General features: G+C 41.0%; 1 protein-coding gene across 1 annotated transcript in view; it reads right to left on the reverse strand.

Moving 5' to 3' along the window:
• The window catches only part of LOC124554803 (plastin-2), a 217,602-nt gene extending 203,431 nt beyond the window's left edge, over positions 1-14,171 (reverse strand). Inside the window, exon 1 of the mRNA XM_047128456.1 lies at positions 14,075-14,171. Coding sequence (XP_046984412.1) covers positions 14,075-14,137 — 63 coding nt within the window. The 5' untranslated portion in view covers positions 14,138-14,171. The remainder of the gene's footprint in view (positions 1-14,074) is intronic.
• Positions 14,172-14,278: the final 107 nt, after the last annotated feature.

Raw genomic sequence — 14,278 nt, forward strand, 5'->3', positions numbered from 1 at the left:
AGCCACGAAAACCCTGAATTTGGTTGGTTGGCTACGGATTCGAATCGCCATTCTCCCAAATGCGATGCAAGGCTTACCTCTACGCCACATCACTCTGCAGTTTTGAAAGATATTTACACAGCCCAAGCCACAAACGTTCTTAATTTGCTTGTAAGATCAAACTATTTAGTTTTTTCTTAAACATTGTAGACCATTTTTATTCTCTCGTTTATTTCTTCTGCTGTCCATCCAGTAATTGAAGACAACTGCCCTAAATACAAATGTTTATGTTAGATATAACAACACACAAAATGACTGCTTAGATGCGCAAAGTGACGAATAATATGATGGCTCATTATTGTAGGCACACCATTCAACCTAAGTTATGACAGTCACATACATCCACAACCTCGTTTTAAGTCCAGCCACTTTCATCATGGCAGTGGACTTCTGGATATTATATTACACTCTCCAATACGGAACTACTGAATATACCATAACCGAAGTATTTCTTAAGCACAGATCGTATTATAAACGCTACTCAGGTTTCTTGGCTGGCTTCGGACACCTGTGCTAAAACGAAACGTGCGGCCGTCAACGAAAGCTCCCACTGGAACTTAACTTCGGAACTGGAAATGTATCGTTTCGACAGATCTTCGTTCTGACCGGACTACGTGTATACATGGTGCCATGTTATCTGTTTTAGCCCTAAATATTAGTCATTTCTGGCGCACGTGAGCTTATAGCAGTCTGCCAGCTACCTTCTGGTGCACTTTTAATACTACACAAGATGTAAAAGTAGACCACACGGAGGCTAGTAGCCTACACTCACTCCTTTACAAAATAGAATGCGTTTCGACTGAGCATATGAACGTGATCTTAAACCCATCAAAATATTATAAATGTGGCTGATTAGAACACGCCAGAAACGTATGTGGCTCCATTTGGAGAACGAGATATTTTAACGGTGCCCGAGCCATATGGAAGGGCGCTGCCAAAAAGGAACCATTCAACGTCCACTTCGGACTCCTGTCCTCACAGTGGGCAGACCCCCATCAATTTCAAAAGATTTTGGAAGATCTGTTAAGATACAAAGAAATCACACGATTGGTCCTGCGAGCTATAATAAGAAATGATCTCTCCGCCAGTTACGTCTATATTCTCTTTACGTGAAACAACATTGTAACACACAGTACAGCGAAGACAATCCTGCCGTCGCCCAGACCCTTCTCATCCTGGCGACTAGCCCCTGTTGCACGCTATCACCACTTCTTCAAACCAATATTCTCGTCTATATTTCGTTGAGTGTATCTCACTGCAATAAGGACTTTTCAATTATTTGCACTGAAATAATAGTTTTGCCGCGTACACGCCAGTTATTCTCACAAACGCTTCATCAATTGCTGGCTTGGTACACTGAAGCTTACGAAAATTGTCGAATTAAAGTGACGTTCAATAAGTCTAAACCTAACTACGCTTCTTTTTAGTAGTAGTTCGTGCCGTAGAATTCAAAAGATTAAGGTACGCCATGTGGTATCCAAGACTATACAGGTTGACGTTCTTGTGAAAAGTGCTTAAATATCTCCAACTCCCATGGGGATTCCTTACACTAATGACGGGAAACTTTCTTGTTATTAGCAGACTACCATGATGGTAGTGACGACTCAACGGGAGAGCGCGACACACACACAAAGCACTTCCTGTAAATGTGCGGAAGCACAGTTCCCACGCCACAATACCTCTGGCAGGTAAGGTTTGAAGACCGAAAGAATAGCACTGAATCTCAGCGTGCTCCACTACTGTGACCTAGAGGAATCACCTCGTTATCAGACGCTGACAGATGGCTACGTGCTTATCGAGCTTCTTGTAGCTATCAGCTCTCACCACAAGGAAAACTATGTAGAGGACACCTGTCAGTACCTATGATATCGGCGTCTTATCCCAAGTAATTATCAATGCATTAAAACGTGATAACCATATCTCTCATATAAAAGGCGGCTTTTTCACGAACTATAAGCACTATAAATGGCAATGCGATTAATTATACCAATTAAAGATGATGCCGTTGATTGTGAAATCATTATCACCAGAACCAAAGTGGCGCCAGAAGTAGTGGTTCTACACCTAAAGAGTGGCCGGAATACTGGTATTTTGAAATCCAGTGAAAGTTTAGAATTACGCACATTCACAAAGCAGAACTGGCGGATGCAGTTACATAAAGAAATACTGTTTCATGAGAATCAATTGAAGCCTCTAACTGCACATGTTACAATGACTATTACAACGAAGTCACGATCGGTTCTAGCGAAGAAACGCTATTACCAAATGCACCGGACGTCAAAATGAAGGAAATACTTATATTCTGGAAAACAGCAGAATTGATACGTTGTATAATTCATACACTGCGGCTCTCGTCTAATCCTGCAATGAAACTGCGTAGACTACAATACATTAAACAGGGGAAAATACTTACTCGTGTGGCCAATGAACTCAAGAGAGATTTGACTGATACACAACGAGAACAGTGATGCAGCGTGGTTAGTCGCAAGCAGTTGAATGTAGAACTTCGGTGTGGGGCTAACGCAATTGAGACAAACTTCAAACTTAACAAAATAAAAGGGGAAGTTAATATTGGATGAATACTAACTAGAATCTGCGGACTGTGAAGAGAACTGTCGCCAACAACTGGTGAGCAAATGTGACAAAATTAGAGTAGCACCCGCGGCTACGAGGTCCTCTCCCAGCATCAACCGACCACGACCTAGGAACGCACCGACACGGCGTACGTAAATGGTACAGAGTTCATGCATAATTTAAGATTAGTACGATCCGATTAGTCATATCCGCTGATTCCACCTATGCTCATGGTTTATGGAAAGCGAATCGACAAATAAGCTAATGCGTTGTCTGACCTGGTGGTCTGCCGGTAAAACGCGTGTCTGGAAACCGAAAGGGCACGGGATCGAATCATGGCCCGACGACGGTTTTCTTTTCAGTTTGCTTTTAACTCAGCCATCACCTCTAAATTACGTGAAGGTTTTCCAGACACGACATGTGGTTCGGATTCCACGTTTAATTGTAGGCCCCCTTTCCCCATTTGGCTAACTGGAGTAGGATAGGGACACTATGTCGCGAAAGTGAGCCGTTGAGCATATGCTAGCGTATTACAGTGAACACGGAGTAACCGATGCTGTGGGCCACAGTTTCATGGCACTCCGATGACCTATTTGTAACTGAAGATGATTATGAAGACAATTATTATTTGGACATTTTAGTACACCAAATGCATCATATGATACAGGTGATGTTCACAAACAATGTCGCCCCCCCCCCTCCCTCACTGTACATGACGAAGGATTTAAGGCCAAGGCGTGGTTCAACGTACTTTTAGGTAAAATACAATTTTTCGGCCCTGCCACTCACCCAACAGTACCTTTGTTCGCGTTATACCAAAAAACTTCTGAATTTTCACTTCCCCTTGTTGCTGCCAGATACATACGTCATGCAAAAATGTGTGCGAAGCCCTCCTAAAAACTACTAAAAAGTTATGCACACGTGCCGCAATGATTTGCAATTGTATTAAACTTGTTTACAGTGGTGGTTACAGCAGTTTGACAATGAGCCCAAACCGTGTCATTAAAGGCCATTTTTAGGTATCAGTAGATATGCGTATCAGCAGTTGCAATGTGCATCTGTACACCGGGAAGGGTGTACCGTGTACTACACTACCTATGAACACGGCACTAAACCACTGCCTTTTAAGGAAGAAAGACGCGCTGGCACCTTTGTGGAACAGGCAAGAGACTACTGAACCTCGAAATTACAACAAATCGACAGATTTCATCGACACTTAGAATCCACAGCTAAGTTACTATCTGCAGGGCAAAGCTATCATAAAGACGGGGACAGCCACCGACTGACGGTTTGATTATATTCTTAATTTATATTCATTTATTTGTCCTTCATAAAATTTTGTGATCGTTGGACATAATAACCAAAATGAATGATGGTAAATTCTTTACGTCTAGCAACTACACGCAAGTAATCGCGCCACAGATGTAAATGCTCCCCACTCATTTCAAGTACTTCCCAGAACAGTACAAGCAGCCATGACTCAACAATCTTGCATAGCGAGAAAACAGAACTGGGTACATTCCCGATAAAGAGGATATCTTCCATCTGCGTCGTTTCAGCTACTGAAGATAAGATAACCGCAGCCCCCAGAAAACGGGAAGTGCCCGAGAGGCTACAGCTCAACATGAGATTTCTACCAAAGTTTGGTCCCATCGTGCAGACATACCACGCAGACTTTTCCACGAGACAATAGCGGTTTTTTACGTTTAAAACCCACTCGCTACTATAAACTGCCCATAATGTTACAGCTGGAAATTATCACAAATTTTGGGTTGCCATCTACAGCTGTAGTTTTTTTGCTTAGACTGCCACGTGCAAACTTCAGCTAACAATAATCCCTGTAACCCTACAGAAGTACGACGACACTGTCGTTTGTTGACTTTCTGAATTTAAACTGTCATAAGCAGACTGAATATTGCTCCACAGCAACAGAACAAGGTCAAGAAGTTTAAGGAAAGTACAATTGTACCTAAATTAAATTACCTTGAGACGGGTAGAATTTAACGTCCTTCACCGGTACCTCCCACGGCATATCGAACTTGGCAAATACGAGTAGCCTCTAGAACTGTCTGTGCTATTTAAAGCTTTATACAGCCACTTCACTTACATGCACAGTTACTGAAAATTTTTGATCCATAATTTGGTGACTTGTTTTGGAGCTCAAAACAAAAATCAATCAAAATGGGCTTCGTAGGGAGGCTGGTAGCAGTGGAGTAACGGATATATATGCACAAGGGGGGCGATTAAATAGTTTCCCATCGAAAGCTGTACAGTTCAGAATCGGTATACCAATCGGGCAAAATCGCCGTGAGCATTGAGGCATTTATCCCACCGACGCACCAGGTTGAAGACACCCGTTTGATGAAACACCGTGTCCTGCTGGCGTCAAGAAGTCGCTAACTGCCTTCTGCACATCCTCGTCCGACAGGAATCGTCGACCCTTCAAGGCTTCTTTTAAGAGATAGAAGGCGCGATAATCGCATGGGGAGCGATCAGGGCTAAAGGGCGTGTGCTCGAGTGCTTCCCACTTGAGTTGGCGGAACATTTGAGATATGGAGACGTGCGTTTTCAAGAAGCAGCAGCAGCAACGCTTACTTTTTCACAACAGTGCTTTTTAACAGCCCTACTACTTCCTACAAATTCTTCATTGTCCGATGTATGTCTACCGGTGTTTTTCCTTCGACAGCTAAGGAAAGAATAACAGCACGCTGGTCGTGTTTGAACGCCTTTGGTATTAACACCGCCATATTTCACGTTTCCGCATTTACGGCACGCACGTAGGAAAGACGCGAATGCCACACTAATCCCTTGCCTACATGTCGGTGCTTATATACACGTATCGGTGTGGTGGTACGTTGCGTATGCGTTGCTGCAACGCCCTATAGCACATTTTTTGATCGTCCCCTTATATGCTACTTCCACGAAGCTATACTTTAATGCATTACGAACGACTGACATATTTGGGAAATCTGGCGACAAGGCTGAGGTTGTCTTCAAAAGCAAAGTTCTATGTCATTCCGAATGAAATTTAACGTAACCAAAGTGCGATGACACCAATGCCAAAATACCGGGTGATCAAAAAGTCAGTACAAATTTGAAAACTAAATAAACCACGGAATAATGTAGATAGAGGGGTAAAAATTGACACACATGCTTGGAATGACATGGGGTTTTATTAGAACAAAAAACAGTATTGCTAGACGCGTGAAAGATCTCTTGCGTGCGTCGTTTGGTGGTGATTGTGTGCTCAGCCTCCACTTTCGTCATGCTTGGCCTCCCAGGTCCCCAGACCTCAATCCGTGCGATTATTGGCTTTGGGGTTACCTGAAGTCGCAAGTGTATCGTGATCGACCGACATATCTAGGGATGCTGAATAACAACATCTGACGCCAATGCCTCACCATAACTCCGGACATGCTTTACAGTGCTGTTCACAACATTATTCCTCGACTACAGCTACTGTTGAGAAATGATCGACATATTGAGCATTTCCTGTAAAGATCGTCATCTTTGCTTTGTCTTACTTTGTTATGCTAATTATTGATATTCTGATCAAATGAAGCGCTATCTGTTGGACATTTTTTGAACTTTTGTATTTTTTTGGTTCTAATAAAATCCTATGTCATTCCAAGCATGTGTGTCCATTTGTACCTCTCTATCTACATTATTCGGTGATTTATTTAGTTTTCAAATTTATACTGACTCTGATCACCCGGTACATGTGAATTATTTAAGACAATACATGAAATCGCGTAAGAACTTTTAGCAACAGATGAATAAAAGCAACTGCAAACCTACGAAATAGCCCTCAGTTTCACCATAGCCAGCCAACAGTTCGGCGCAGGTTGGCATAAACAAAACCGCACTAAAAATTGCACACCAAATACAAATCTCTACATAATGCAACGACTGTTCAAAGCATTGATGTCAATTTTCTGGTCCGTAATGACTGGTGTTCTGCGAGTGCTAATACCACAGTTGACTAAACCATGCTTCACCTGAAGCCATGGAAAACTAAAGAGCCCAATGATCTGATGGCACGTCGATCAAAAGTGACTAACAGAACTGAACACATGCAGATTGGTCTGAATGAGTCAGCCCTGCACAACAGAAAATCTGGACAGTTAAAGACGCAGGTCCTTTCAGCAAAGTTCTGACCTGACAATATCTGAATTCCCGTTTGCTTAGCTAACTGGATACTTTTTTTCAGCCCATATTTCACTGGTGTGATGTTTGTCTGGTATTTAGATTCGTCTACTAAGTTTTCTAGAGATCTCTCTGGTGTTTAGCCTACGTTGTCACGAAACTTCTAAAACTTCTTGTATTTGAGAAATGTAAAAAGTGGTACAACAATAAAAAGTGATGTTAACAAATACATTATTAGAAGGAAAAATTACCTTTAGTGAACTCTAGTGTATTTAACTTAAGCAAAGAAAGGAGTTAAACACGCAGTTGTAGAACAATGTAGCTACGGAAATAAAAAGTTTGACAGACGGCTAATTTTTTTTGTTTTCAAATACAGATTGAAATGGTTTCGCCTTAACAGTTCTTCCTATACCGCACTGGAATTCTATAGAACTTTGACAAACTGACATATACAGGACCCTTAACTACATGAAAAAAAACTTTAATTAGTTACAAACCACAGTCACACTTTGTTCAACATGTTAACGTCACTACTGATATTCGGACTTAGGTTGTGACATGTTCGTTATGCCTGCCATCATTGGTGATGTGGTGCAGACTAAGAGTGAAATTCTGCATGACCCGCTGAAGTGTCGGAACATCGATGCTGTCGATGACCTCATGAATGGCTGTTTTCAGATCAGCAATTGCTTGCGTGGACGTAAAAAACAAAATTTTCACTTGCTGGACGACTTAAGGAACAAACTTAGAAGAGAGATTCGTTATGTTAAACACTCGTTCGTAATAAGAGGTTAGTCAGGCTACAGTACTTTCACGCTTATTGTCCAAAACTCTGTACAAGTATGTGGGGCAACATTCATTCTGCTTTAAGAACTTCGTCACTTCTCATGTTTATGTTTGTTGTTTCACTTTTTTTGCGTTCCACTACATAATACTCTCCCGGTTCCTCTTATGTCCGCTGCTGCTGAAACATCTCCGTTTAGCTTATAATTTTTTTGGTACTACACCCATATATTTCTTTCTCCAGGCTGTTATTTCTGAGCCAACAGAGAGTACAATGTCCTCTAACCTACAGAGCTGTCGCATACGAGTGGAAAACAATTTCCAAGGCTTCTGCTGGCCTTACTTCATAGGCCACCGACAAGCCTCAGAAGCAACCTCCCTTCGAGTCCTCGACTTCATTCCGCTCTAACTTTTGACGTGTCAAGCACATGTATCCATACTGGTTCTCAAAACAGTGTAACTTCAGTGTTTGCAACGATACAGCCTATAATTCTTGGAGGCGATTCTGGTAAGTTTACAGACAATACGCGCACTGCAATTACTGCTCTCGTGTAGAAAGCTCCTGCCTAAAGATTTGGGGAACCGTGCAACTTTGCATTTCCTTCTATGGCGCCTGAGAAAGATGCTTTCTGTATGATACACTCGTTTTTGCTAGATCATTTTGACAGTAAAAATTGTAATGCATTTCTGTTCCAACGTTGCTGTGGAAGGCCCTATAACTGGTTGCCATGTCTACTGTGTATAGAAATACTACTACGATGTTAATAACGCAGGGTCTATCTGGCAACGGATGATTGACAATTTGCCAGAACAAGGAACCAGATACGAATCTTTTCAGGTTGCACTTTGTAATGTTTCTCGTGGTGGTCGTTCTCGAAATACAGGCATTGTCTTTACTAATATTTCGGGTGAAACCACACTATTACACCAAAAATGTTTCATAATATCTGCTTATAATTTGTGGGCGACAATACTGAAAGATCAATTAAGTTTTATATCCCGTCAAAGAGATGGACATTAGTGAAGAACCACACGCTCGGATTGGGAAATCTGCCATATCTTTTTCAGACTAACTACCCTGGTATTTCTCTTATCGATTAAAGGAGAACACAAAAACCTAAACCTGAATGGCCGGTTGAAGATTTAAAAAAAAACTGTCCTCCAAAAATGTGTTACCACTGAGTCAACTTGTTCGCCGTGAAAAGCCGAGGCCTGTCCTATCCGCTACAGGCACGATATTTATTATTTGACTTTTGTACACTCCATAAAGAGAAGTTATGTACACAAACGAACAACGCAGTTAGCACATTTCTTACATATTATTATTATTGAGACAGTCCCCCTAGGTCTAAATCTAGATGACTACCCAACAATTCACACACAAGTGCCTGGAAGAGGGTTCATCGAACTCCTTTGAAACTATTTCTCTACCATTCCACTCTCTAACGACGCGTGGGAAAAATGAGCACAAATCTACAAGTACGAGCTCTGATTTACCTTAATTTAGTATGATGATCACTTCTTCCTATGTGGATCGGCATCAGTAAAATACTTTCGCATTCAGAGGAGAAAGTTGGTTCCAGAATGAGATTTCCACTCTGCAGTGGAGTGTGCGCTGATATGAAACTTCCTGGCAGATTAAAACTGTGTGCCCGACCGAGACTCGAACTCGGGACCTTTGCCTTTCGCGGGCAATATCCTTTCTTTCAGGAGTGCTAGTTCTGCAAGGTTCGCAGGAGAGCTTCTGTAAAGTTTGGAAGGTAGGAGACGAGGTACTGGCAGAAGTAAAGCTGTGAGTACCGGGCGTGAGTCGTGCTTCGGTAGCTCAGATGGTAGAGCACTTGACCGCGAAAGGCAAAGGTCCCGAGTTCGAGTCTCGGTCGGGCACACAGTTTTAATCTGCCAGGAAGTTTCTGAAAGTTGGTTACTGTAATTTCATGAGCAGATACCGCCGCACCGAAAAATTCCTTTGTTTTGATGATTGCCACGCCAATTCGCGTTATCATATCCGTCGCACACACTCGTCCCCCCCCCCCTCTCTATTTCGTGAAAACGAGGTGCCTTTCTCTGAAATTTTCGATGTCCTCCGTCAGTACTATCTGATGAGGTGATGAGGATCCCACACCACCCAGCAAAACTTTAGAAGAGGACGGACAAGCGTAGTGTTGGCAGTGAAATAATTATGTTTGTGTGGAAGGCAAACCAAAGAAGGTGCTTTATTAGCAAAAGATTTAGAAGATGGAACAGGTCTACAGTAGACCTTTTTCATCTTCTAAGTCTTTTGCTAATAAAGCACCATCTTTGGTCTGCCTTCCACATAAACATAATTATTGGATACCAAAATGTGTTTGCATAGTAGTCGATGGCACTACTGACTGAGCATTAGCGAAGGCAGAGGAAGTACATTGGCCCGGGCAGTATTACAGGAACTATCGTCTCTTTTACTTAGCGTAGTTACGGAAAAAAAATCCTTTAAGACCAGTCATAAATCTGAAATCGCTATTTCATAACAAGGCCAGCGTCAAATGCTGTACCACTCCGCACGCAAAGTTAATTTACAATTAGATCACGTCATATTATGACTAGATCCGAAAGCGTTGACTTTAATGTTAGGCTATTGGCGAACATGACAATGAATCTAACAGTGTTTTAGTAGCATACACATCATTCACATGTAGAAGACTGCGGGTCTAATTATTCAACTGTGGGAAACGAAGGGGAGCAACGTCTCAGTGCCATAAACTAACGACGGTGAGGTGCATGAAGATCGCACAATTCAAATGTGGATGGCCTGACAAGGATTTAAACTGCTTTCACCCAGAATGGAATTTCCTTTTTGTTGGCCTTCAGGACGTGCCCAAGCAGCCATCTGAATAGTGGTACGTCAATTATAACGACACGAAAGTAATGAATACAACATCCAGTCCCCGAGTGAAGAAACTATGCAACCCGGTTGGGAATCAGACCCGGGCCCCTTCGCTTAGCATTCCGCTGAGCTGAGCGCGCAACTACCGAGGAGGGTCTCTTGTGTCTTACCACTGCCCCATCTCGCTCGGGCCACTATGGAGAAACCAAATTACAGCAACCTAACCCTTTCCGGTTGAACTGTTCATCAGATATGGCTAAATAAGCTCCTCATGAATTAAACAGCATATTTTAATATTACTTTATACAGGACAAATCAGCTAAGACGGGACACCATAAATATATCAGCAACAAGTGAACTTACAGTGGTACCCTATCTTTTTTACTTCGAATACTACATTACAACTCACTTCTTTCTTTCAGTACTTCGCTCTAATGACAACTTCATGGGAACAACTTTGAGAACCTCTTACAGTTTCCAAACTGTGTCTTCTTCAATAAAACTATGTCCATTCTAGCAGTCTCAATAATGATACAATGCTGCCTGCTTTCCTACCTCACTCTTGATATTAGGGAGGAATTTATATTTTGCCTTTAACAAATGTCAGATGAAAAAGTGCTACTAACATAATGCAATTGATAACTTGTGACACTGCCTGCACAACATTGGGGACAAAACTGCTGAATCACAACATAAAGGAATCCCCAGCTAAAAAAGGAAAGGAAGATTTGTTACATTACCAGCATTAGGAAAAACCACCACCTCAAGGGCATACCTACACTCACCACCACCACCACCACCACCACCACCACGAAAATTAATTAACCTTTGCTCACTATGTATATTCATCATGTAGTGATTCTACCTGCATTTTTCAATAATTTTCTGTAATTACTTTATGCATGCACTATTCCAACAAGTTAAATGTTAATGCAGATCTTTTACTCATGCTTCCCACAGGTTTTATTTCCAAATCTTATTGTCACTGCTTGGAAGTATAGTAAGGCTTTCCAGCATGGATTCCGTGTCTGAAATGCTGACAGTTTGGTCTTGGATAACAGCAACAAGAACTGTGCAGCTATCCAAAAAGCAACAGGCCACTCAGCACACACAGGATACAGCAAGTCTTTCTCCGGTGACATCACTACTACATCTAACACTGGCTGTTGAGTGCTCATTTATTTCATAATTTTTGTTCCATTTGAAGCCATATAACAGAAAATGCCCCGAATTAACATGACTTTACAAATAAAATTGCAAAATCCAACCATTTGGTTACCAATCTACTCAGAAAATTTCCACATCAAACTTAACCACTGAATATACTGTAAAAGCCTCCAATGCAACTGCATTAGTAATACAATTGCTCTTGTGATGCATTTTTTTCTGGTTCAGCCACATCTTCCACCTAAACTGTTCATCTTGCCTGTTGCAATAACTGCAAACATTAATCTACTCACGGAAAAATGCCACAATATCGAAACCAAATGAAAACAAATTCATAAAGAAACAATTGTTTTAGAAAAAAGCATAGTACAGAATATTTTAACAAATTTGCACTAGCAATGGCACTTACTTCAAGTGTGCTAATAACAGTAACAATGTCACAGTTTCAACACATACAAACTTATGAAGAAATATTCCAGACCCCACTACGTTTGCACTTATTAACTGTCTGAAATAATTAAAACATGGTAATAAACTATTAGGATTCATAGAAGACATGTGTTGACTTAGAGCCATCATGGAATCTGGTCAAAACCAAGTTTCCTTGATGTGAGGTATTACCCAAGTCTCTGCAGATTTGCTCCATCTGAAGTTTGTCACCTTCTCTCTTTAACAACCATCTTTCCACATCAATGGTCGGAGCGAAGTGTGCTACTTGCATGCCATATACTTTGATAACTCTTTTGCTCTTATAGGTACATTTTGGCTCTTTGTAGTCCAAATAATGACACCATTCTGTACCCATCCTCTGTGTGTGTGTGTGTGTGTGTGTGTGTGTGTGTGTGTGTGTGTGTGTGTGTGTGGTAGGGGAGGGAATTTTCAACTATTTGTAAAATAGCAAACTTGACACCTAGAACCAGTCAGTTACTCTGTCCTCTGTCGACATACTGAACAATTATAGGGGTGAAAGCTTATGATATATAAATATTGTGGAATTCTCTATTTCCAATCACAGTGTCACACCTTCACATGTGTGAGGCAAAACAACAACAAAGTAGACCTACTGTAGTTTAGGGGAACTAAAAGAGGCAGGCATCATAAGTCAGTCATCAACCTGAAAATTTCTAGTTCAGTCAAAAGCACAAAAAAACAATTCAGTACTTTTCTTTTTACTTTACATTTTCTGAGGTCCGAGTCCTTGTTAACAGAAAAATTCAGTGACACTGTCCAGTAAGACTGTGCTTAAAATGTCTTCATGAGAATTTACACCAGAAAACCAAGCAATGTGGTCTGATATCTTATCACAATGGGAAACACCAATTGCAAAATACTTCTATAAAGTAAATGATGCCAAAGTGTTTCACATAAGGCTACGAATTCCTTGACAAAATTGTTTTACTACCTCCCTGATACAGAAGGTAGCCTCCAAGTGCAAACTGCTTCTTTGACCAGGATAACAAGAAGAACTATAATATCGTTTTCATTGCATATCAGTTGCTATCAAAAGAAATGTTTACTGAAGAGTTCTAAACATCTTTGCCAAAAATATCACCAACACATTAATATCACATATTACATCAACACACCACATTTGTGCAATGAAAACTTCATGATTGTGCGATATTTTCAAACTTGTGTTTTAAAATCAAGCACGGGCAGAACAGCTTTTCACACTTCCATTTATTAAGAAAGTGGAGGATCCTGCTGAACTACTGTATCATACGCTGGCCAACGCCCACTCTCTTTAATTCACAATACAGACACCAAGCAAGGTATGTAAATACAACCTTAAAAGTATCTATCAGAAAGTACACAATACTAATTTCAAATGCACCCTAAACACTGAAGATATAGCAATATTTAGAACACGAGTCTTTACGGCACGAATCAATGCCGTACGCACAAAAACGCTTTGATTGCTGGGAGGACTTTTCATTGAAACAACAGTAGTTAATGGACATACATCACAGACTGTTGCATCGTTTTCGAAAATTAAGTATTCTCAGGCTGTACAATACTTTACCTAACTTCGGTGACTGACGAGCCAAAATTCTGATCACAACACTGCTTATATATTTAACGAATACAATAATATAGTTTTAATACGTAATCAAAGAGACGAACGCCGACAAACAATACGAAGAAAGTGATATGCATTAATTCTGCAACGTCAAAAATCACTAAAAGATGACAAATAAGATGCCTAAAACTGCTATATTGCTTTACACTAAGACTTTGATTACAAAATGTTATTTCTGTGAAACTTATGCACTACAAACACAATCCGAAAACTGCACAGTACACTACTCAGCCTACACGTTTATTAATGTAAATACGACACCGTATCAACATACACACACAAGACATTGAGGAGGCTATCCCTTCACGCAACTTCTGAAAATCTACCCAAATGACAAACGTTTGAACCACGCGCCACAAGTAAGCACAAACATTGTGAGATTATACAGTTGTTGGATTCTTTTTGATAAGATAACTCACGGCAGTAAATTGTTCTTGCAGTTCAGATCGCTCCTCTTCCGTCAACGGACCTCGCGACGCCATAGCTACTTCACTACTACTGTTTCTTCACCCTCGAACCAAAGATTCCTCGCGTTTCTTAGGCAACGATGTACCACAACGTATTCCAGCAACTACCAACCCGTATCCCGAACAGACTGTAGTCAGTTTCCGGGTGAACAGTCA

The sequence above is a fragment of the Schistocerca americana genome, chromosome X (assembly GCF_021461395.2).
Source record: "Schistocerca americana isolate TAMUIC-IGC-003095 chromosome X, iqSchAmer2.1, whole genome shotgun sequence".
NCBI classification, from domain to species: Eukaryota; Metazoa; Arthropoda; class Insecta; order Orthoptera; family Acrididae; genus Schistocerca; species Schistocerca americana.